The sequence below is a fragment of the Rhipicephalus sanguineus genome, chromosome 6, assembly GCF_013339695.2.
Source record: "Rhipicephalus sanguineus isolate Rsan-2018 chromosome 6, BIME_Rsan_1.4, whole genome shotgun sequence".
In the NCBI taxonomy this organism is placed as follows: domain Eukaryota; kingdom Metazoa; phylum Arthropoda; class Arachnida; order Ixodida; family Ixodidae; genus Rhipicephalus; species Rhipicephalus sanguineus.
The window spans coordinates 78,628,904-78,655,254 of record NC_051181.1 but is presented as its reverse complement, the minus strand read 5'-3'; the positions used below and the strand labels follow the sequence as shown (position 1 = coordinate 78,655,254).

Sequence of the window (26,351 nt, the reverse complement as noted above, 5' to 3'; positions counted from 1 at the left end):
ATATTGAACACGATACAGCGTCGCATTCAGAAAGTTTCTAGAATTTAAGCGCAACCAGAGGTAAAAAGGCCATTGACGCGACAGGACTCTCCAGCGCTTTAAGTCAAGAGTGAATGACGCCGTCGAATTGAATTTTAATTGCAATATTTCACGTACAGCAAACAATATCGCTTACCCCGTCCACTATAGTGTCTTCCTCGCGTTCCGCGCACGACAGGTACTGAAAAAATAAAGAGCAGGACATGTAGCAGTCTGTATCGTCAGTATCGTTTAACCAATGATAATTTGTAACAGTTAATGAAGAGATAACTTTTGAAACGATGTGCGACAGCCGTTTCCGATCATGTGACAAAAGTTGTCACAATAGCGCATTTCCGTGCCCTAAAGAGCGCAACAACAGGGCGGTCGCCATGTCACGTGACCTATCGTCACGTGACCTGAGCGTAGACGTCACGTGTGAGGTCATTAACAGAGCGGCATGCCACCGTCGACTCTCGTTCTAGCAATAATAGACTGTTATAGTTTAGCGGGTTTAGCGGAATAGCGGGATCGAAATGCGCATGCGCAGTACGCTAAACGACCCGTGGCGTTTACCGTACGCCCGCTATTTTTCAGGTTTAGCGTTACCGTGTTTGCGTGGTTAGCGTAGTGTACGTAAAACTTGGCGGCGGTTTTGGACGCCCGCTTCGAACTGAATTTAGCGTTGATGTGGACGGATCCACTTCTTTCGTAGCAAACGACTGTGCGAAATGGCTTCGCTTGCCTTCAGGTAGCTTCGACGACACGGTATTACAGATAACTTAGTGTAGTTTTTGAGATCGCTTCACATTTCGAATATCCCTAGGCCTAACTAGAAGATCGGTGTAAACAAGTCTGCAACATGAAAATTTTCGCTTTTGGTGCGTAGTTCATATTTATTTACTTTTATTGTCACTAAAAAAAAGTAGTATATTGCTGCGTGCGGGGATACAGGCGAGCATTCTCGGCTTTGTTCTTTTCACTTTTTTAACGCATTCACCCTTCGCTAGGTGGCGCGCCACCGTCCCATCTTGGGCCCGCTTCGAACTGGTTTCGGGCACAGTAGGTGGAAAGAAAACGTGGCTAGGTGTAGCATACTTGTGGACGGGGAATAACTGCAGAGAAAAGAATCTGGAGATAGTGAAATGCATAAGCACCGATATTATAGAATTTGGCCATGATGCCGAAATAATCCTTCTAGGGGACATGAACGCTCACATTCGTGACCTTGACGGATATTCAGACACCAATGGCAAGTTATTGGTAGATCTCTGCGAGCAACATAGTCTTGAGATAGTTAACGTGGGGCCGAAGTGTGAGGGGCAGATCACGTGGGAAGTCGGAAACAGGCAATCGAGCATTGATTATTGTCTCATGACAGAAGGAATATATGACAAACTTAGAGAGATGAGAATAGACGAGGAAGGCATTAACAGCTTGGGTAGTGATCACAAACGCATAATATTACAAATGGGATATAAAACTGAAAATAAGAACATAGAATCAAAATTTGGCAGCTTGTATCTAAATGACAAACAAATAACGAATGTAGCCGCAAGAGTCGAAGAAAAAGTAGACGAACTGCCAGGCAAAGACTGGAAGTATAGTGAGCTGCTACATATAATCACAAAAGAAATGGAAAAAGAGAAGAAAACTATTTGTTGGAAAGGAAAGAGAAAGCCAAAAAGTTGGTGGAACAAAGAAATCCGGGAGGCGATCGAGAAGCGACGTGAGGCATCACGGGAGCACAGACAGGCAAAAAAAGAGAAGCGGCCACAGGACGAAGTCAACCAAATATGGGAAATATATTTAGAGCAAAAATCCATCGTGCAGAAATTAGTCGAGGCAAAAATTAAAGGTGAAAGTGAACGCTGGATGACAGAGATTCGCGAAAAGAAGGCCGCGCCTAGGATATTTTGGAGCCACCTAAAAGCGCTAGGTAGGAAGTCTGTCACAATGCAACAACGTTTGGTAGATGAAGGAGGAAATCAATTGGAAGGGCATGAAGCGCTAGGTTACATCCGAAAGATAACAGCCGATTCGTTTAAAAAGGTCACCCAGGGGATTCCCCCGGTAGGTAATAGTACGCAAAGGAGTGCAACTGACGAAGATGTAGTACTAGAGAATTTCAATTGGAAAAAGGCCGAAGGAAAAATTCCTAAGCGCACTACTCCGGGCTTAGATGGGGTTCCCGTCAGCCTCATTAACGAACTCGGACATAACACTAAAGAAGCACTGCTGAAAGCCGTAGAAAAGTGCTTACAGGAGCGGGAAATACCAGACAGTTGGCGAAAAAGTAGAATGAACTTAATCTATAAAGGCAGGGGAGAAAAGGATAACATTCGCTCGTATAGACCGCTAACCATTACATCGGTGCTATACAGGTTGGCGATGCAGGCAGTAAAATTAAAAATAGAAGCGTGGGTAGAACAAAATGATATTTTGGGAGAACCTCAGAATGGATATCGAATCGACAGGCGGTTAGACGATAATCTGTTTGTTCTTACCCAGTGTATAGAAATATCGAAAATAGAAAACAGGCCCTTATACATAGCTTATCTAGATATCACCGGAGCGTATGACAACGTTAAGCAGGAAATTTTGTGGGATATATTGAAAGAAGTGGGCATAGGGGACGACTGTATACAGCTTTTGAGGGAAATGTACCGAGAAAATACAGTTTGTATAGAATGGGAAGGAATAAGTAGCAAGGACAGCGTTGAAATTAGCAAGGGGCTGAGACAGGGATGTCCTTTGTCCCCGCTGTTATTCATGCTGTACATGGTGAGGATGGAAAAAGCGCTAGAAGGTAGCAACATTGGGTTTAATTTGTCACACAAACAGGTCGGCACGATGGTTGAGCAGAAGCTTCCAGGTCTATTTTATGCTGATGATATTGTCTTATTTGCGGACAGTCAAGATGATATACAGCGACTGGCAGATATATGCGGAAGGGAGTGTGAGGCTCTAGGACTAGGATTTAGTGCAACAAAATGTGGATTGATGGTATTCAATGATCACGAAGACCATGCGGTCTTCATACAGGGCCAAAAAATACCGAGGGTAAGCGAGTACAAGTACCTCGGAGTATGGGTAAATGAAGGGGATAGATATATGGAGGTACAAGAGAAAGCAGCGGTAGCAAAGGGAAAGAGGAATGCTGCAATTATGAAGCACAGAGCTTTATGGGGATACAATAGGTACGAGGTGCTTCGAGGGCTGTGGAAGGGTGTGATGGTCCCGGGGCTTACATTTGGGAACTCAGTGGTTTGCATGAAGTCAGAGGTACAATCAGGAATGGATGTAAATCAAAGGATGGTGGGCCGCCTCGCGTTGGGCGCTCACGGGAAGACGACAATTGAGGCTGTAAAGGGTGATATGGGATGGACAGGCTTTGAAGTGAGGGAAGCTCAGAGCAAAATGAGATGCGAAGAGAGGCTGAGGAAAATGAAGAAGAGTAGATGGGAAGAGAAGGTTTTCAGGTATTTGTATAGAAAAAGCGTTGACACGCAGTGGAGAAAGAGAACTAGGAGGCTCACCAGTAAATATACGGCAGTGCGGGCGATATGGCAACAGGGAGCATTAAGCGGAAGGTCAGGGAGGCGGAGAGGACTTATTGGATGACAGCGATGGAAAAGAAGCCGGCTCTGAGTAACTACCGAAAGGGAAAAAACGAAATAAGGAGGGAAAGGTTTTATGATAATTCAAGGGGAAGCGCTTTATGTTTGAAGCAAGGTCGGGCTGCCTTAGAACGCGAAGTTATAAAGCGAGAATCAGTAACGAAGACGAACACTGTACATGCTGCGGGGGAACTAAGGAAACGATGGAACATGTACTGATTGAATGTGGCGATATTCACCCAGGTATACTTGTGGGCACAAGTGTACAGGAAGCCTTGGGTTTTAGGGACAACAATGGAAAGCTGAACATGTCCGCGATAGAAATAAGTAAGAGACGGTTAGAGTATTGGTGGCAGAAGAGTAGAGATAAAGTACAAAAATAAATAATGGGGGGGGGGGAAATAAGGTCATTCTGCCTTAAGAGGCAGAGAGATAGACCGTACGTGAATTTATAAACTTTTTCGGTATAATAAGATAGATTTAATCAATGTAGGCAAGGTATTAGGCCAGCATGAAACAAGGAAGTTTTTTTTTTTCTTTTTTCTTCGAGCATGGTGGCAGACATGTCACCGCCCCGTTATAAAGGGGACGCTCATAGCATCCATCCATCCATTGGGCCCGTAAACGCTATCCCGCTAAACTAAAACACGCTTTCCGCAACCAACGTCTGCGGCACGGTAACGCTATTCCCTAACCCCCGCTATCACGCTAACGCTAAACTTTTACTGTCTAATGATCCTGGCAAAATAGTGAGAACCGCAAAACGGCACGGCGTAGGTTACTGGCCCTCCAGTCACACGAGCCACCCACTGACACTGGCAAATAGTGGTATTACGAAACGCCCGGAAGAACTTTTCCCTTTCTTTCTAAACTTGGTGGTGGTATGACGTCATTCGTAACGTTCCTGCTCCGGTCACGTGACTACCGCATCTGACGGCGACGGGAAATTCCGCTGTTGCGCTCTTTACGGCAAACACGCGCCAGAGTAAGCCTGTTCGAGTTTTGGAGAAAGCGCACATGGTTGTTTTTATGTACAAATGCGACATTTATATAGATGCAAGTGTTCTGAAAAAAGCCTGATAGCAGAAAACTTCAGCACATCAGCACTTGAACAGCAAACCGGGATTTCATTGTACTGATTTTTGGTAAGCATAAAAAAAAACTCATTTACAAAGCCTCATTTTTAGAAGGAAATCTCTCAAGTGATCCAGAGTAAGGTATTATAACTGTGATATAAAGCCATAAGGTGACATATACGGTAAATTTTAAGAATCTATGAGCTTGTGTGAAGCCTGGTTTGTGAAGCCTACCGCGTATTTACTTACACAATTCATATACTGTCTAATGAGGTCTCTAGTAATAAAACAACGTAACATTATAATCATGTAAGCTACTAGTTTTATGACACTGAAAAATTATAACAATGTAACAACAATGTGTGTAGCATCTTATAAAAATCTACTCGGGGAAATCCACCGCAATTTTTGTTATTGTTATTGCTGGATGTTCAGAGGAAGATTTAGCTCGTGCTTAAGCCCTATTTTTTCACTCAAATACATTGAAAACGTAAAATTCCCTGAACAGACAATATAACCGATTTTAGAAAAAAAAAGCTATAGTCGAATACAAATTTAGAAGTCCGCGGAATTTCCTCCTCGAAGGCGGATGCACACAGGTCTGCACCAATGGGCGTGCACTATGGATTGACGTCATGAGCCGGACTGCCGGTGACCCCGCCCTCGAAGAATATCACTGAGTGCATGAGTGGTACTATTTCTTTAGTCGCGGAGGCAATCGGCTGCCGCACTTCGGCCGTGTCGGTGGGGCCTCTCCGGACTTCTTAAGTTGTATCCGACTATAGATATGAGGGAAAAAAGTCCGAGTTTCACCGCAAGGGCGAAGCGATGAATGCGATAGCAACAAATTGTAGTGTTACACGAAGTGAGGCTGGCAGCTAACTGTTTTGTATCTGATCTCTCGTAAGTACAATATGCTGGTTGAAGAGAATACGGCCGCTCCAGGGATAGGTACTCTCCGCATAGTCACTTCGCGTTGTGAGCGCAGCACGTAGAAGGGTATACGAGCCGCCTGCTGTGATGGCTTTCGAGATAGCGCGTGCGCCAGCGATCGCGACCGCGCCCTTAGATTCAGAGTTCAAAATGGCTGCTCGCGCGACAACCCCTCCCCCCGCCTCCACCTCGTGTCTTTTCATGGTTAAAGACGGGAGGGGCATTTCCTGTCTGCTTCGACGGCAGGCCACCCGAGCGGCGTGATATTACCGCATGCACCCTCCGAGCGACGGAAATGGGCCGGCTCGTTTGATATCTGCTTCGGCCCCGTTCGTCGCCCCCGCTCGCGCGCTTTTACCCGCGGTAGAGCATACAATGTGCGGGGGGATCTTATCAATGGGGACTTCATATCGGAAGGACATGACGGCGACTGCAACGGCGACGGCAAAAACCTGTCGAGACTGTCCATATAATTGCTATCGCAATAAAAAGTAAAAAGAGTAGAATGCAATAGCGTAATAGGGCCACGTGCGCATAGGTTCTCAGTGGCCAGCCTGGCTTTGGTCCTCGGTGGATGCTTCAGCCGTGCCGCAAGGAAAGGAACGTTTGTGCACGTAACGTTGCCGTTTCGAACTATCCTAGAATGCGTGCTGCAAGTACAGTTGTCAAGTGCCCACCACGACATAATTCTTCCTTTTTCAAATTGGTGAAGTACCCACTGCGCGTCCGCAAGGTAGCATGCGCACCTGCTCAGCTGCACACTTTGTAATAGTGGGAAGCTTTAAACCACCCACTGGTTGCGGCATTCACATGGTTTGACGCCTGGTGCGATTCGACGATTCTGCCTCGAAATATTACGTGCGTTGAAGGGACATTAAAGGCAATTAACAATTTATGTCAGAATGAAAGCTCAATGTATGACAACTTCTAAAACGGGAATATTATCAACAGCAGTGCCCTACTTACCGAGAAATTACGCTAAATGTATCACACGATGAGCGCCACGAGTGGGAAATTTTCGAAGTGATCCCGATGACGTATGAGAGTCTGCCTACAATAAATTGCTAGTAATCAAACCATCAGCAATAAAAAAAGAACCTTCCAAGCATCAAAAGACGTAATAAAATGCTGTTTGTTCGTTTCCGTTTGCTTCCTGGAAAAAAGAACCTCTGTGGCGTTGCCATGGGGAACGACGCGCGTGGTTCAAAGGTTCCGTTTTCGCCGAACTGCGCTTCGCCCGGCGCCCTGCTTCGCTCACGCGGTCGCGTCTTAGTGGTAGTTTCGGGATCGCGTACTGGCGCGTGTGTTTTGCGCGCTCGTGAAAGTCACTCTGACAGAAAGTTCGACAAAGTGCCGCATGCATGTGATATTTCCGGATGCCCGAATGGTGCACAACACCAGTGCTGCAGCAACGAAACCGATGTGTCTTTTCACTGGGTGCCGCGGAATGAACCCTTACGCTCAAAGTGGCTTAGTGTCATGCCATTGTCAAGTTCTCCGTCCACATCCATTGCGGCGATTGCGGCAAGCTTCGATGGCTTCGATGGCTGTTGTTGCTGCTGTGGGTCCCGCTACTTTCGCTCTGCTGCTACTAGTGTCGGCGGCCGCGCATTAAAGGCGGGCAACGTTGGGCTCGGCAGCAGTGACGTATGAAAGTCTGATCTGAGGCGGGTGATTTGAAGTGCGCTAACGGGATGCGGACCACTAAAACGTGAGTTTATTTCAAAATAAGCACTTCCTTGGCATAAAAGTAGCACTAAGAGGTTTCTGGACCGCTATTTCAACGATCAACGTCGACTTAATATTTGCCTTTAGTGTCCCTTTAAGGGGACTCCATTCACTACATAACATTCTTATAGCGTTTTTTTTACGAAGCAGTTTCAATCGCTATCGTGGCTCGTTGTAGAACGCCTCAGAAGACCTGGGCTCGATTCTCATCCGGACCGAACATTTTTATTATTTATTTATTTGCACCTATCTCAAATTTTTTGCTCACGGACAAGGCCGATTTTTGCTCACAAGCAAAGACACCGACACCGGTGTTTCTGCGAAACGAGCTGTTTAGCGCTATGGCGTTAAAATGCGGTGCTTTGGAGTTGGTAACTTTTCATTCGAGCAAATGTCGCATTTTTGTGGAAGTTGCATATGTTCAAGCGTCCTGTGCCTTACAAATGTCCCTACTAACACGTTCGTTCGTCATTCCGATAATTCCACATGTTTCGTTATGGAATCCATATATTTTCTATATACTTGCCAAGTATTTCCGCGAGAATCTTACATAAGAACCTTCCGATATCACTCTGATAACGCGCGGAATGTTTCAGTAGGGATATTATATGCATTCATAGAATAGGTGACGTTGTTCAAATGCTTACGAACGTTTTTTTCGATCTTTCTGTGTTATCTGATAAATTCGTGGCGTATTCCGGAGCGATGTGCAGCACGTCAGATTTAGCTTCCTTCGATGAGAAATCGTTGAGGAAGGGATACCACTTGAATGAACCGGACACATTATCTTTCTTCGTACGTCTCAGACACATAATAATTTCGAACCTCCACATTCCCCTCAATTTCTGCATGATTTGGATCCTCTTTAGACGTGTCAGTAAGTGCCACTTGCATAATTTTATGCATTTTATTGCAGTGTCACAAAATTGCGTGCATTAATCTAAATGAAAAATTTTAGAAATACTAAACACATAAAACAAACATTCCTTCACTTCATAGAGTTCTTTTTTCCTTTGAAATGGGACAAGGTCTCATAAATTTTATAGAAACGACGCAGTGTGGTCATCGCGGGAGAAATTCCAAGTTGTTTGAATAGCGGCACACGAATGAAATTTTTATGTTAAGCAACATGGAAAATTATTGAAAAGAAGAACACAGTCTAGTGCTTTAACAATAGAGCATTGTGATACCCTTCAGCAGAATTGGGCAGTTTATTCGAAAGAATGAGATCAGGCCGGTAGCCAGGAATTTTTTTCGAGGGGGGGGGGGGGCACTTGCTGAAAACCTTGACTGTTTGAGAAAAACGCCTATTTTCATGATTTATTTTCGATAAAACACCATGTGTCACCAAAATTACGGGGATGGGGGGCTGCCCCCCACCCCCTGGCTACGGGCCTGAATTGGATGCACTACTCACAATTTCCAGGGCAGTTGCATTGAGATGCAGGGCGTAGAGAAACTGCAGGTCACCCTTCAGGTTCGCGGGCAGCTTCTTCTGGGCTTCGAGAGCACACTCCCGAATCATCGTCTGCCTGGCACGCACCCACTGGGAATATAATGACATCCGAAAAGAAGGTCACGTGTTCTTGCGGCGGAAAGACTGCATGCGTCGGAGGTGGGCTCCTCGGCTTAATTATTTATTTAATTTGCCTCACAGGTTCCAACATCGGAGCGCTGTGTGAGGGGAGACATTACATAAATAATGTAATACCAGGATTCTAAATCAACATGATTTAGAATGCTTGTTGGCTGTTAGTATACCGAACACTGAGAACATTAACAACTAGGGGAAAGAATGGCCGTTATTCGGCCCCAAAATAGACTGAATTACGAATGCCCCCGGAAGACCATTCCAAATATTCCTCCTTTATAGAAAATGCAGCGCAGTGTGAATGCGAGCCGCGTATGTAGGCCAACCTGGAATGGATTGCGCGTAGCTTGTGACGCATCAATTAGAATACAACACGCTTTTCTTCAGTATTATTTAGCATTTGCATCAGTTGTATTTGTGTCATTGAACGTAATGCGTTGACGAGTGTAACAACGTGTTACACAGTTTTCGAGATGAGCAATCGCGAGCAGAAGTTGAAATCTCATAACTCAACATGCAGAAAAAAAAAGACAGGCAGAGATGTTTTTCTTGGAAAGATGAAGCAACACTCCTATTTCCATCTCGCCCTGGTTAGACTCCCTGCGTTACCCTATGTATTCACTTTTCCTTGTCCTCGGATCCCTCCTCTTCACGCCCTTTGTATACATGCCCACCCACGGACGTGGAGAGAGTGAATCTGGGTAGAGAGGAGAAGAGCAAAGGCGAAGCTACGGCGGGAGCGAAGCAGGTGGTGTGGAGAGGAGGACCGGCTGATAACGAAGGTGTTGCTGATGACCATCCTAGAAGTGATTAGGGTCTCGCATTCGCTCCGGAATGTTTGAAGCGTCTTCCATGTTTTTCTCTTTTTTCTTTCTTATCTATACATATATTGCTTCCTTGTCGATAACATGCGCAGGAGGTCATGGTTTCGAGCCTCGGAAGACGTAGTACCTCGTGAGTTATACCTTCAATGCCCTACGCACTTCCAAGGTTCGGAGTGAACGTTCCTGTATTCTTCACAGTGAGGGTTAAATACCATAAACACTTCGAAGGTTTGATTTCGACTTACTGTATATCTCGGAGTCGAAGGGCTTGACACTTTCTCTGCTCAGAATGACGAGAGCTGGAGCTCCGGTACACTGTAAATCGCAAGTTCGAGTTTTCATTCGCTGTGTACCACTATACCATTCGAATGTTTACCATTCATCTCCTAAAGAGCTTCAAGTATTCCTATTCGGAAACGTGCTGCGTTACTGTCTACCAAGTCGTTCTGTCTGGCTTGTAAATTGCTTGCGATATTTTCTTGCACGGTCTTTATCGGTGCTTGCGGCTTGTCGCCGCCGTTCACATACCAAATGCGAGTGTCTCTCTATTTGTTTTACGGCATCGCTTTGCGATAGTGCAAGAAAGCCAGCTTCAGGGCAATAGGCGGGGTTCTCATTTTTTAATTTTTTTATTAGTTTTCAATGTTTCAGCGCCTCAGCATCTCCACACGCAGCTGTGCGTACCTACGCGACCCTTTTGTGTAGGCTGTGGTTGGGCGTTGCCTTTACCAACGCCTATGCTTTCCGCATTGGGATGGCCGACACTGCAGCCTGTGACCACTGTGGAAACGCAGAAACAATTGGACATATTTTTTGCGACTGCCCACTCTACAGTGCAGAGCGACTATCTCTCTGCAACGCGCTGAACAAGTTAGATGATCGACCTTTGTCGGAGGAAAGAATTCTACGCCATCGACAAGACGCAACGTCGCAGAAGAAGGCCATGCAAGCGCTACTGCGCTTCTTGCGATCGACCGGCCTTTTTGAACGATTGTAACCAGAACGCCATCCCTGTATGTGTTGTTTTTTATCCTGTGTGTGTACGTGCGGTTTTTTTTCTCCTCTTTTTCCCCTCTCCCTCTCTCTTTCTCTAGACCCTCTTTCTTGCCCCTATTTCCCCACCCCAGTGCTGGGTAGCAAACCAGATGCTAATATCTGGTTAACCTCCCGGCCTTCCTTTTTAGGGGCGAAGCTCCTTATGCCGTGGGTCTGTCCATCCTCCGTTTGTAGGTTTGTTTGTTTGTAGTAGCCACCACTACTTTGTGAGAAGCGCGCGTTCTGGTATGCAGTAGAAGAAGAAGACGACATTGACGAGTGACACTCTCGTGCGTGTTCGCCTGTGTGGCGTTCTTTCTTCTTTACTACGTCTCGTGTTTTCAACGACACCCGAAGACAACATTTCAGAAGTAACGCGCCATGAGGCTCCCTCTTGGCACGCTTTCTCTTCAGCTCGGAGTCGCCAGATGGAAGACAAGGGTGCGGTACAGAGGGCACGGAAGGCGGCGGCAGCGCGCGCTCGCAGACAGAATCCTGAGGTGAGAGCCCGCGAGGCCGAAGCTGGACGTCGACGCCGCGAAGCAGATTCCGCCGTTCGAGCCCGCGAAGCCGAAGCTGCTCGACAAGCTGCACGGCTGCGGCGAGAACACCCCGCCGTTCGAGCCCGCGAGGCCGAAGCTGCTCGACAAGCTGCACGGCTGCGGCGAGAAGACCACCCGAGGGACGTGTATAGACCTGGTATTTTCTAATTTCCAGTTGCAACCCGTACAAGAACCGCTGTCCCTTCACTTCACGGACCATGAAGCTGTGATAATGAAGGGACAACGCAAGCCAAGCATCATCTAATTAAGAAAAATAAAATTTTCATGTTTGTAATATACACACAGTGTTTCTCACTCTTCATATGATGATTGATGGGGCGTTACACAGAACATTCACGGTTTACCGAGCTTCGCCCCACTCATCATCATTCACCACGTGGATATGCTGTGATTTTTTTTTTCGTTGACAGCATCATGCCGAACTGAGCTTTGCGCGTTTCGCATGTGCCGGTGTGGCCGGTGTCGCTCGATGCTGCAAAAGGCAAAACGCGGAAGAGTATCGTTTGATTACCATTCCCACCAGTTCCACAGCGCACCTAGCGTAGTGTTCGTTGTTTTGAAAATACACCAGTTAGAAACAGGAATGATTTGGTTCTGAGAAAGCATAAAAAGGGGTTTTGTTCCTTTCAGGGCTCCGTAATATGGCCTAGCTACCACCGCACTTGTTGTGTCAAACCAATCAAAACGCACGGCCTTTGTCGTCACTGTCACATGACGAAACGTCACTTCCCATAACGAATATAGCCGATGTGTGTCGCTGTAGTCCGAAATCAAGGTAGTTTATCCGGTGAAATAAAATTATAACGGCTTTGTTTTCGGCGTTGCCAGTTGCGCAACGATGTCGGCGCATTCCACAGTACCTGAACAAGCGTTGAAAACGACATGCTTAATTTGTGTCGCAGGGCCCCAAGGCTGCTTAAATAGCGGAGCTGGGGTCATCGCAATGGTAGGCATGGTCTGCATCGGTACAAACGAGCCATACGCAGCTTCCTCCGGCTCTCCCTACCAAATGTCTTCCACAGAGTCTTTCTTTCTTTCTTTCTTTCTTTCTTTCTTTCTTTCTTTCTTTCTTTCTTTCTTTCTTTCTTTCTTTCTTTCTTTCTTTCTTTCTTTCTTTCTTTCTTTCTTTCTTTCTTTCTTTCTTTCTGTCCGCGTGGCACATACGCTGTTGCCCGCAGACTTATTTATTTTCAGTTGACCGGTGTTGAGTAGTAGGGCTTGTCCTATTTCTGTGGCGCATACCCGCTAGGAACTGCGAACGCTCCCCGTAGAATAAACTCGGCTTTAAAGGAGCCCTGCAACACTTTTCCAAGTAATCATCGAATGGCTTCATTAAAGTAGTTGATCGCCCTTTGTCGAAACAAAGGGTTTTGGGGCCTTGGCCGAGTCCGTCGTCAGCACAGAAGGCTTTGAAAGCATTAGTGCGCTTCTTGCGGACAACTGGTCTTAGAGACAGACTTTAAGCAGTGTCGTGTTCTCATTTCCTTTTCTTTCTCTCTTTTTCCTTTTCTCGCTCTCCCTTATTATTGCGATAGCAATTATATGGACAGTCTCGGCTGGTTTTTGTCCGTCCCCGTCGCCGCCGCCGTCATGCACCGTATATGTATATATATATGGGCGCGAGGCCCACCACTGGAGACGCGGGCGCTGCAATCGCTGTGACGTGCAGGGTTGGATCACGTGACCTCGCCTCGCTCTGGCGAAGGGAAGCGGACGGTTGAATGCGTTGTTTTTAACCGCGATTTCGCTTTTGAACAGCGTTGTTTTGCTCTCACTTATTGTGTGTGGACACCTAGAGGCTACACAATCCGCAAAAGTGCAGTAAAAGTTATCGGCGGCATGGTACTTTCCTGCCGTGTCACAGTGCGCTACGTACGCGAAGGGCCCAGGCGTGAGCTTTCACTTTTACCGCCACCTTGCTTTTCACGAGCATGATGTCGCTGTCACCTGTCTTTTGTTATTTCAAGCCTGTGGTGTTCAAATGGACACCGACCACGAATATTCACGGCAGCATTGTTCACAGCGAGAAATGAATGCGCAAACAGTCCAGTTATGTATGTTTTAAAATATGACGTAGGCATCGTGCGCACATGTGTGGGAAGTTGCCGTCATGACGATAAAGCGTGTGCGCCGTTGTCTAGATTGTCAGAGATTCAAGATAAAGCCGAGAAATCCAGTTATTTTCTCTTTCCGTTATCTTTGCCTTATCCCAGTCTATTTCGTGGTCAGTTGCTTCTGCGTGTTCGGCCAGCGCGTCCGATGAAACCTTTCTTACGTCATACATGTGCTGCTTGAGTCTTTGCTGGAAGCTACCTGTCTCGCCGATGTAAGTTCCACCACTGTTTGACCCCCCCCCCCTTCCGCCCTCGTGTTTATTTTAATTGTCCTCGTGTCTTTTCCCGACCACACGGATTTCCGTCAGACTCTCGACTTCAGCCCATCGGGTTCCTTGCTTATAGATTATTTTAAAGTGAGCCCATAGCTGGTGTCCCTTGTTCTTCTCTGTGTTGTTTTAGGCTACAGGTCAAAACGTGGCCAGCTTCAAATATTGATTCACCTTCTAGTAGCAGCCGCTAAGTGCCATACTACTTATTAATAAAGCTTTATCAATGCTGGACGCTGGCTTCACAGCAACATAATATTGCCATTTAAACCACGGTAAGTTACACCTTGCAGCATGGTCATTCAAGTGAGCAAGCAATACGGCCGGCTGGCTCATGCATTTGATATCGTAATCTAGCCTGATTGGGACCGTATTTTTCGATCGCGATTGGCCCCTTTGTGCAAGCTGGATAACGGAGACAATTGTCGAAAATTTTCATCCCGAAGTGGCTTGGTGGCGATCGAAAATGCACCATGTGACAACCTTAGAAAATACGCGCAGCGAGAAGCATCAGGTAGATATTAAAGTCGTGCCGCAGACAAACTCATGTGAAATGTTATCTAGCTAAAACCACGGTATATCACACCGTGGCTACAGCACTGAATGAGGCGCGCGCGTACATATGGCTCTCGTGCGTTTGTCTGCAATCATGTGAGAAGGGTTGCGGCTGCATGAATCTCTAAGCATACTGGATTGCTTCCCACAAAGCGGAGTAACCGCTTTCGTCGTGCTTTATAGGGCTATGTGTACTAAACAGGAATGTAAATTTGCGCATGCTTGTCGTGTCAACCGCGGCCCGTTTTTATATGCAAACCTACAACGAATGAACTTGCACTGTTGCCCGCATTTCTTGCAGCAAAAAATGTTTATTTGCCACAAGCACGCGCTAAAGCCCATTCGACGCAAAATGATTCGTTACCTTTTACAAAAGCAGCGTGCGCGGCGTCCGTGGTTTCCATATCGGTGGCCATAGCAGACGACGCCGGCAGTCAGGACGCTGTTTAAGGCATTATGAGGACGTAACATTTTTTTCTGAGCAGTTATTTAGCATCTCGTACAGTCAGTGATGAAACCGCAGCAGTATTTTACTGATTTCTTTGAAGTGAAGTACAACAATAATAATGAAAAAGTAGACGTGAAAGCGGCTGCGGGCTGAGCGGGAGAGGGCTGGCGGAGCAATCCAACCTTGCACGTCACAGGGATGCCTCCGCATGGTGGCGCCACGGTATGTCCTCGCGCCCAATAGATATATATATATATATATATATATATATATATATATATATATATATATATATTTAAAAGCCCCAAAGAAAAAGAATTCAGAAAAATGCTTCCGAAACGCGGAATCGAACCAGGGACCTCTCGCTCCTAAGCGCGTGACAGTAACCACTACGCCACGAAACGCAGATCCTCCAGAGAGCTAACGGCGAGCGTTATATACACACCCTTTACCGCTGGCCGGACTCAGAGACGGCAGGCGCTTATAATGGTTTCTTCATTACCAGCGAGATGGCGCGTTGGGCGCTAGGCGTGCTTTGAAGGTCGTCGCCCCGCTCCTGCGAACGCCGATGCTCTGCGCTCTACAGGGCGTGGTCGCCTTCGTGCGCTTATCTCAAGGAAAGAAGGGGGGTGGGCGGGGAGTTGTATGTCTTGTGCTTTCCCCTCGATGTCCGCGCTGAAGTCACAGAGCGCACGAAGTTGACTACGCTCGCTGCAGCGGCCGCGTTTGGAAAGGAGCGCGCTGTTCAAACAGGAAGTAACAAATGCGACATTTCATTCGCGCTCGTCCTGTGTGTACCTGTGCGTTCGTTTCGTGCGTCCTGCTTTATGTTTCAGCAGTGCGCTTCAAGTGTCGAGCTGTGACGCATGATAGTTCGCGCTCGTCCTGCGTGCGTTCTTTTCGTGCGTCCCTTGGGCTCGAGTGACGTGCTGGCAATTTCGAGCTGATTTCCGTTCTTCGCGTTACATTCCAATTTGTTGTTATCGCATTCATTGCTTCGCCGTTGCGGCGAAACTGTGTCTTTTTTTGTAACATTAACATCTCTCTTCTATCATCTCCATCCCCTTTACCCCTTCCCCCAGCACAGGGTAGGCAGCCGGTCTAAGAACTGGCTAATCTCCCTGTCTTCTCATTTGTTCCTTCCTTTCCTTTTTTAAGTAGGCAACGTCGTGCCGTAGAAAAGGACGGCCATGCATATGTATTTTGTTGGTGTGTCTTCCCAGCCGCGGGAGTCACACACTCAAGCGGGGCCATTTAAATGGGATCACAGATTGAGGTAGCACGCAAACAAAGAATTACACAAGGCAGGGCCATTTGCCTGTTTGACAAGAACTCTTCGCTAATGCAAATGTCGTGCAGCTGAATTAAAAATACGTTGCTGACGGTGACCTCAATCCTTCGCTAAGGTGTCTCGTAGTGGCATTGGCACGTCGTCATTTGTGTGCCCTGGTGTATTACTTGGGTTAACCTTGCGCGTCGTCGCGCTGCCGAAAAGGATCTCAGAGGCCACGCAGAAAGAAGCGTGGGGTTGAGATTTGCTCCGACAGGCGCCGCACCGAACCCAGCTGCTCGAAATCTTTCCCTGGGTCCCAATCTATGGCCTGCCCATCCAGCCTGGCTCCCCCATTTCCACTCCCACTTGGTATCGATAACGTTACCCCCTCTCCCTTTTATTGACTTCAATCAACTGTAGTGGGGAAGAGAGAGAAAGGGTCGAATAGGCGCAGAAGGAGCCGAAGCGGCCGGAGACCGCGTGACAGCGATTGACGCCCAATAACTCAATTATATTTTACTAAAAATCGATTCGACCCCCTTTACTGCGTTAAAATTAATTATGACAAAAAACCTTCATATTAAACAAAAAGACAAAGCACGCGCCTTTTCTATACTTCAAATATTTAAGCTAAACTGCCCGATTCTTGGCCTAACCCCCAGGGTCGGTGTGAGCCAAAAATTTTAGGATCTACATCTACAACTACATCTACCTCGAACCCAGGCTCTTAGTCTTGTAAATAAACCCCCCGATAATTTGATGGAAGTAGCGTTTGAAGCTGGAGCTACGAAGCCACACCTTAACTCCAGCGTCAGCAATGCCGAAGAATCAACCACCAGAGATTACCTCCCCGATTCCAGCTCCTGCATCTCCCGGCGTGCTGCCGGGAGATGCAGGGGCTCAGTGGCACTTACGACCAAGACGTTGACGACTGGTTGGCTTTACCAGACGGTGAGCGCACAAAACAAGTGGGATGTTGCGGCTAAGCTGACTTATGTAAGCTTTTACTCGGCCGGCGTCGCTAGTTTCTGGTTACGGAATAAAGAAACTGATATTACCAACTGGTCTTCGTTCAAGATGGCCTTTTGGCCGACCCGCCGTACGAAAGCTCTGCGCAGAACAGTGACTTCGTGAGTGCTCTCAACAACGGGAAAGAACTTCACCAGCTATATTGAAGACATCGTTGGCTTGTGCGAGCGTCAGAACCCACCTACGTACGAATCAGACAAGATCAAGCAGATTCCCAAGGGAATAGCCGATGACGTATTTAGAATGTTGTTAGCGAAGGACCCACAAACCGTAGCCGAAGTAGTCACTTTGTGCCAGAGTTTCGACGAGCTGCGCAAGCAACGCACCCAAATACGACGCCCTCTGGAGCAGCATGACTCGATGGCGGCCTTGACACTCGGCACGAGAATAACATGTTGACTCAAATAAAGCAGTTTGTGCGTGAGAGGGTCGCTCGGCAGCTTTCCATTTTATCGGGCACGCCCGAACCAGCGCCCACACCTATCAAATCGGCCCCATTGATATCACATCTGGCCCCAACCATACGACACGTTACACAAGAAAAGGTAACTAACGCTTTGCTATTCGCTCGTTCACCGCTTCTGGAGGCTGCGCCCTTGACGTACGCGCAGATCTTCACTGCCAGAACACCCCATCAACCAAGTTGTTCTTGCTCGCCGACGCCTGTTCGACCTTCACCGGTTCCGTGAAGCCGACCAGTGGGTCCGTTTCCTAATCCGTGGCGCACTGCTGACAACCGCCCTATCTGCTATTCTCACGGTTATGCAGGACATGTGGTATGTTTGGCACATGAAAGACATACATGTGCATGGGGCACATGCAGAACATGTGGCCTCCCGTACAAACAGATACCACGCGATCCTCTTCGTACGACCCTGACTCTTTAATGGCACAGCACGGCTACAAGAATCTTCTTCATCCGAGCGCCTGCCCTCAGTTAGCTGCCGATCTTCGTACCTCCGACGTCGATTCCTGTCACCTATGCGCCATCGACCCTACCTGTCGGAAGCGGAAAACTAGATTACGCAGTTTCCGAGGCACGTCGTCGAAAGAACCAAGTCCTCGCACTTCTCCGGCAAAGCTCATCGAAATTCTTGCGGATGGCTTTCGCACACCTGCGCTTGTGGACGCTGGTGCTGCCGTTTCAGTGACAGGCACAAAACTTAGCCGCTTGCTTCAGAAAGTTACCACGACGTCAAAGGAATTGTCCCTCCGTACCGCCATTGCTCACCATATTCAGCCATCAGCTGTGTGCGCAGCCCTCTTATACAAACAATTTTCCACCAAGTATCCTGGCATCCTGGCAGTTAGTTGTCCCTTATCCTAAGTAAACTTATTCTCCGACATCGTATGTACCCAATATAACTGTTAACTTTAAACAGAACCGTCTATTTCTAAGCCTTTTTAGGAATGTTCTTAAAACCTAAAGTAAGTGCTCGACCGGAAGTGCATGAAAGAGAAACAAGATTGTCACGCGGTGCTCGTGCCTCTAAAAGAGACTGGCATTTAGCATAGCGCGGGAAGACACACGGACAAAGAAGAAGAACGATACGAACACAAGCGCTAACTTTCAACAACGAAAATTTTATTTCAGGATCGGTCATATATACACACATGAAATCACGCGACAGTAGTGAGATATTTTCGTTTACAACTGATAGCACATGAAAAATGGCGTTCAATCCTATCCGTCATGCAGCAGTTTAAACATGGCAATCAACCTTAACTACCGGGAATGCGCAAATATTCAATTTCTTTGGTGGATAATGACATTGACACCTTGCTGATACAGTGGTCGCCGGCGGAAAGGATGCGATCTGTCTCTATTATCAGTCTTACAGGCTCTGATTTACTTCTTGAAAGAATCGCAGTATTCTCTAGTACCGGTTGGCATGCACACGTTTTGCAGTTAAGTGCTAAAAAACCGTCACCTGACACACCTTTTACTTTATTTCGGTGTTCCCTCAATCGGTCATTAATGCATCTTCCGGTCTGGCCTATGTAACAATTGCCGCACGAGAGGGGAATGCGATAAACAACGCCCACAGCGCATGGGACAAACTGATCCTTGTGTTTCTGATCACACACCGACCGGGTAGTCATTACCGGATTAGTAGCTCTGCATAGGGTGCTCAACTTGTTCGGAGCTGAAAAGACCACGTTTATGTTTTCTCGCCCTCCTATTTTCTTCAAACTGTGAGATAACTGATGTATGTACGGTATTACAGCAGTTCTCTTGGGTTCACGCCCGTTACCTTCACCATTTGTCGGGAGGCATCTGTTCGAGCGTTCCTGCTTTAGCACCTTTTCCGCTACTGACACTAGCACATGCTTAGGATAGCCGGCGTCTTCCGCATTCCCCTCTCGTGCGGCAATTGTTACATAGGCCAGACCGGAAGATGCATTAATGACCAATTGAGGGAACACCGAAATAAAGTAAAAGGTGTGTCAGGTGACGGTTTTTTAGCACTTCACTGCAAAACGTGTGCATGCCACCCGGTACTAGAGAATACTGCGATTCTTTCAAGAAGTAAATCAGAGCCTGTAAGACTGATAAAGACTGATAATAGAGACAGATCGCATCCTTTCCGCCGGCGACCACTGTATCAGCAAGGTGTCAATGTCATTATCCACCAAAGAAATTGAATATTTGCGCATGCCCGGTAGTTAAGGTTGATTGCCATGTTTAAACTGCTGCATGATGGATAGGATTGAACGCCATTTTCCATGTGCTATCAGTTGTAAACGAAAATATCTCACTACTGTCGCGTGATTTCATGTGTGTATATATGACCGATCCTGAAATAAAATTTTCGTTGTTGAAAGTTAGCGCTTGTGTTCGTATCGTTCTTCTTCTTTGTCCGTGTGTCTTCCCGCGCTATGCTAAATGCCAGTTTATGATGAACCAACAAGCCCACATTAGTACCCTTGTCTAAAAGAGACATTTTTCTTTAGGGCACTGCCTCGTGATTTGGACGAGCTGCTCGCGCTCGCGACTGTCTGAGACCTCGTCTTTTTTCAAGCGTGTGTGCAAATAACCTTTATTATGGAGGCATGTTTCGTGCCAGTTTAAGTTAATCCTCAGTGAAGTCCTTCTAGATCGACCTTTCCCCCTCTACCTCGTGAGTACTTACTCGTTGGTGTACGCACCTTTCCTTTGAGCGAATTCTTGTACGTGCAAGCATCAATCTGCAATGTGAAAGCGGAAAAAAAGATGGTTTCAGGTGCAAGGTTGGGGGAAGCCACTGGATCGTCACAACATTCATCTTCCCTAAGGAGCCTGCATTTCCTGCAATCGGCAATATTTTTGCACTATGTGCACACCATACGCGCAGAAAAGAGTATGGAGGGCTGTACCGATTTTCACAAAGCCATTTCGTACATTTCTGAAACCCCGTAAATAATCGAAACATACTTTTCTATTGTGTACTCATGGTGCACTTAACAAAGATATGATACAAATATATGAATTCTACTGCACTCAGCACTTTGTACTGTGGAGAGCCTGCACAACTGGCATGGACCATAAAGCGGGATATCCCGTAATAGCTTCATCAAGCAGCGCGGTTTTTCTTCCCTAAGCACCTTGGCTTACGATATTTATGGTTCGGAGATTATGGGATCCTTCATTGACATTTTGAGGACTTTTTACACATAAAAAAGAAATACTCCACTGAGACGGAACGCAGCGACATGAAAACAGCGCGCTTAAGAGTTGCAGGCTTGTACAAATGTGTAACAGGCTCTAAAGCTTCTCTGTTTGAATGTTGGTAAATGTCTTCAACACCTTTTTCTGCAACATACCAGTGTGTTATCGTGCATTTTTCGTTTAGTTGTCTTCTTTCAATGCTGCAATCAACTTTACATTCGACAGCGTGGCCAATCCCCCTCGTCGGTATGAGCCAGTTTAGCCTAGGCGACAATACAAAACAAAGCAAGACAGAGAAGACGGTTTTGCTACATTGCGATTAGGTATTTGCGAATATTCGAGCATGTCAAATATTCGAACGATTATTACAGTATTAGAACTCGCGTCGACATGAGTTGGCTTCAAGATTTCGAAGTATTCGAAATGAACGAATATTACACCGCATGTAACCCTCCTTGTAAAGGTGGTTTCACTGCAGCATAGAAATGCTATGCCGTAAAAACAGCCACCCAAAAAAAAAATCTGAATTGCCGCGAAGCCTAAGTTCCAGGTTAAATGAACATATTGCCTTCAGATTGATTAATATTTTTTTTTTAAGTTTAAAAGCTTGTTGTACAAGCTTACATGCTCTAAGTATAGTAAATTTTAAAACGTAACATATTTTACCGGTTATCACTTGGAACACTTCTGAAATTCAAGTCCTGCTACTATTAAAGTTGCTTCCCCTTCAATTCGAAACGAAAAGAATGATATTCGCTCATGCCTTGTTCCAATTAAAAAAATATATATATATATGTATATATTGTGCGAATTAGTTGGGTCATGACAAATATGCTCATTTTTATTTACAATAAATGATATATACTGTTCGACCTATTCGATTCGAAATTATTCGACCAAATCACTATTCGAGTCGAATTCACGGAACCTAATATTTACTATTCGCACATCCCTAGTTGCGATGTGTTATAACGAAGGCGCGCGTCTAAACAAGGGCTTACAGGACTGACCAAGGCCCACGGACTAGCATCACGTGGTACACCGCCACGCGAGGTGCACAAGAACGAAGGAGACAAGCGACCTGCTGTGCGATTCGTTGCCGTTCAGTTACGTCATACACGCTTGTACGCGGACTTTAATCCATGTTATGAGCCTAAAGTTCATTCACGGCTCTGTATACGGTGGATTATAAGAGCTTGGCCAATTAGTAGCTCTAAATAAAAGCGAACATCTGCGTATAAAAAGTAAATCAGGTGTAAATGGGGAGGACAATTCTTCAACGGCACTGAGCGTCGTCTTTTTTGCTCATTTGTTACTACAAAAGTAAGGCAGCTTAGAATACACAGCGCGAATACATAGCCCGAACAAAGTGACGTTTGTGCGCATGTTAATAACAGTCATATTAATCGAGGGTAATGTCCGAGGTTAACGCAACTCCTAGAAGCGCAGCCGCCAACGTATATTCAGAGACTGGAAAAATGTGAGACGTGCCTTTTTCTTGGTCTCCAGGTCTCCCTTCTTGAACATGCCGATGGCGTGAGACATGTACTCGTCGGAAGTGACTCCGGGGGCCAAGGTTTTAAGACACACGGTGCGGGCGGCATCGTTCATCTCCTTAGTCTGCGCGGAAACAGGGATGCACTTAGTAGGATTCAAGTAAAGTGTGTTGGGGGGCTAGTTGGTACGACATTTGAACGGTAAGGAACTGCGTGGTTGACGGAACACAAGAATAAGTAGTACACAGGACGGGAGCAGTCTAACAACTTGTTACAGGGCGGGCGCAGTCACAGGACGGGCGCAGTCTAACAACTTGTTAGACTGCGCCCGTCCTGGTTACTACTTCTTCTTGTGTTCCGTCAACCGCGCAGTTTCTTCCATTCACATAGTAAGATGGAAGGACCTATTAAACTTAAGCACTTTAGAGCTCAAGCTAGGGGGGTGCTCAGTACAAGCCGCCATGCGTAATGACAACACAATTATCTTCTTTAGTCAAGCAAGCCCGGCAGCTTCGTACGGGAAGGAGACAGTAAACCATGTACAAAGGCGATAACGCAGTATAGAAACATTGCCACATGCAAATGTCTGTCTGATCGTTCCGGATGTCTAAACGTTGTTTGTGTAGCTTCCTTATCCGAATGACAATTTTAATTTATGTATACGTGAATGTACGTGTTATACGCGCCACATGAGTGGCTTTAGTTACTCCTCTGAGAAACACGTGTCACTGTCGTATTCCTTCGTCTTAACCTCCCTACGAAACCATAATGATATAATGACATAAGAATAACCGTGTTATACGAATGGTTAAGTCTTACGACGTTACCTAAATTTCGATTCTGCGTCGAGAGTCCTTCCCACTCTGCACACAGTGTAATGAACTAGAATGACTTGGTTCCGGTAGATCTTTCTTAGTTTTGTATTGAAACATTATGTCACATCTATGAATGATACATGTGCCAACAGGACATTCACGAAAAAAGAAAATCAACATTATATTTTCGTTCTCAGTGACTGTGCTATCAAAACTTATTATGAGTGAACGCAAATGTTTGTCACTTACTGGGCCTTCGTCTAACATGAACCGCATGGCAGCCTTGAGCTGTAAGAAAAAGAAACACAGTGAACAAAAAGACTATCACGTTTTCCTTCAAATTAGCTCGTTCAATTCTCTAAGTTTTTTTTTATACAATACAGAGGGTATACAGTAGCCAGGGATTGAAACGTAACAATTTAGGGCTGAGTAATGGACGTGCTTTTGTTTCCAGTGTCTTCAGTTCGTGTCATATCGGCATAACTTCATCTTGGACGTTTTCAAACGAGCCAACAATACCTTTAGCGTCCAGATTCGTAGCAACATCACATGGTTTTCTCGAGCCTACCAGTCGCTTTACTGAAAGATTTGATGCCGTGCTTCATTCTCCGTGCACTTGCGCTGTACACACATAAATATACGTAAAACATGGCATCACTATGCTGGTCAGGCGTATCAACGCGGACAATTAAAGTTCACCTTTCTCAGTCTTTTAAATTGGGGTTACAGTAGGGTGTACATAATGTTCCTATGCGTCACGTCATTTAATTTGTTTGCGGGCGAGTACAAATAGAAGATATTATTCCAACGATACCTCTAACAAGTGTAGTCATAAAAGTCCGTAAAGTTCCTTTGAAATTTCTGAAATTGCGCGTTTTTTTACGTGTTTTTCTTTAATTTAATTCGCGATGGTCGGTCATTATTTTACATTGCTTTATATTGACCACTAATGTCAACTGAATTTTTTGTCGATGATTTCACTTTTCAATGGTATTCTAAAATCTTTTCTTCCTTATAGCCTTTACAGACATCGCATTCTCATCAAATCTCATCGGTGCAACTTAGAGAATTCTTTATCGCTGTATGCTCCGATGTAAACATGCAAGTAGTTTTACCTCTGGCAATTTTAGGAATGAGTGTACGGGACTTCTCTTGAGCTTGTATCTACTCCTCGAAATGGCAAACAGTGAGCAAACGAATGCTTTATCGTAGTGCCATTTAACACTGCCGCAATACCATTAAAAGCGAATGACAACAGCTACATGTTCAACAGTGCTGAAAAATACTCAAGAATACGTGTGGTAATTAGCACCACGCACTGCTCCTCTGGCATGCTGTCTTTAACGAGAGTGAAATTTCGCCCAGAGCTATTTTATTAGCAAATAGTTCTGGGCGAAATAGTAATAGTAAGCGCCCGTAGCATCGCATATAAGCTTGTCTCCTACGCCGCTGGCGCGAAATGACCTTTGTCCTTCAGAACCGGCGCATGATGTCATGCCCCGTACTGGAGCTTTCTGTTGCTGCCTACGGTTTTATATTGAATGCGCGGCTACGTATGTAATGACAACACTAGAAAAACGAAAATGCGCAGTTCTTTTTCTCATCCTCACGCAATCTGGTACGCTGTGGGCGGTATTCATATTTCGTAATCTCCGTCAGGACGAATACCGCCGAGATAAAAGCACTAAAACGCAGAGGCTCTTTTATCGTAAAGCTTATGAACCGGCGAGCACGTCCGTCGCTACTGTTACAGAGATGCCACCACGGCTGAAAATAAGACACGTTGCCGGGCTGCTCGTGCCAAGGCTGGAATGTAATATGGTGCGACAGTCTGCTAGTGCAAAAAAGGGCAGGGTCTCTTATGCGTTCACCTAGGACGACTCGAAAGACGAAATGCACGTACTTCTTTTTTTCTTCTCAGTCGAATGTACTGATCCCCTCCCCCCTCCCCTCCTCCGTGCCCCTTTTGTCGAAGTGACGATGTCATCTGACGACGTCACTGTGTGACGTCATGATGGAAGCACGAATTTTTACGATATGTGTCGTCATTACTACGCCACAGATGACGTCACCTGTGATCACGTGATACTTCTTGCATCGTTCGTGTTGACGCCGCCGACGGCGACGATCACTTTTGGCGGTTCGTGAAGCATCGGAGGTTTTAGCCTTAACAAATCGCTCCTACAGTATCGTCACCGCCGTCTTACGTCCAGGAGGCCTTACCCTACGCCGTTTTGTGGCTGACAAACCGTTGTCGTCACCAGTCGGCTGCCGCATTATTTCAACCACCATCTCTATAGCTTTCTTTGCACAGAGCATTCGTTTTCGTGACCATCCCGGTATTTTAAGTCCCACTGTAGTGGCCTTAACGGTATCTGTACATCCCTTTAGGCTATCTCGCTTTATTAAAAGGGTATATCACCAGTCGCGGTAGCACAGTGGCAAATGCGCTACGCTGCGGAGCTACAGGACGTGGGTTCGATTGCTGTTCATGGCAGCCGCTTTTCGAGGGAGGCGAAGCGCTAAAACGTTCGTGTCTTTAGATTTAGGTACGGGCTGAACAACCCCAAGTGGTTAAAGTTCACCATAAGTTCTCCAGTACCGCGCGCCTCTTAATTAAATCATGGTTTTAGAAAATGTTGCCTTTCACAGGAAAGTACAAAATCATTTCGACTTCCGCGTTATCAAATTTTCGTCGTTCAATTTTTCTTTCGTAAAAAAGTAAACCATACGTTGCTGTTTAACTGCAGAAAACATTCGGACTTTTCCCCATGTTTTTAGGCTTCAGTTGTATGTAACTATTTTAACGTAGTGCTGCCATCTGTCAGAATGTTCCTATCTTGATCCATGGACCCATCCTTCATATAAAATGACCTCTATACTGAATTATTCTCGCCACCTTCATAATGGTACAATGTTGATACGTCGTAGGAACGTTCATACAGTGTCGTGGCTCCTGCATTTATATTTGGTTATGAAACTCTTTTAAAGGGACACTAAAGAGAAACAATGAATCGGTTTAGATCGATAAATTGTGCTCTGAGAACTGTAATGTCGTTAATTTCGCCATCATAGGTTCATTCATAGAGGAGAAAATCAACTTCAAATTTTCATTTTTAGATTTCGCGCCGAAATGTACCCGCATGACGTCACGGATTTCAAAGTGTATTTGTCGTATTTTGGCGCCATTGGCTCAACAAAATTACCCCAAACTTGGTATGTTAAGTCTATGGCCCCATCAGGGGACAATGTACTTCATTTTTACCGATTAGGCACTACATAGTCCCTAGTAGGCGCCGTCAAAACATGTGACGG

At 46.0% G+C, this 26,351-nt stretch overlaps 1 protein-coding gene across 1 annotated transcript in view; it reads right to left on the bottom strand.

The window, feature by feature from the left end:
- LOC119397932 (uncharacterized) overlaps positions 1-26,351 on the bottom strand; it is a 61,667-nt gene that overhangs the window by 21,861 nt on the left and 13,455 nt on the right. Inside the window, exons 6-10 of the mRNA XM_037665234.2 lie at positions 23,286-23,324; positions 22,217-22,345; positions 20,227-20,265; positions 8,793-8,921; positions 176-220 (exon numbers count right to left, since the gene is read on the bottom strand). Of these exons, the coding sequence (XP_037521162.1) occupies positions 176-220; positions 8,793-8,921; positions 20,227-20,265; positions 22,217-22,345; positions 23,286-23,324 (381 nt within the window). The remainder of the gene's footprint in view (positions 1-175; positions 221-8,792; positions 8,922-20,226; positions 20,266-22,216; positions 22,346-23,285; positions 23,325-26,351) is intronic.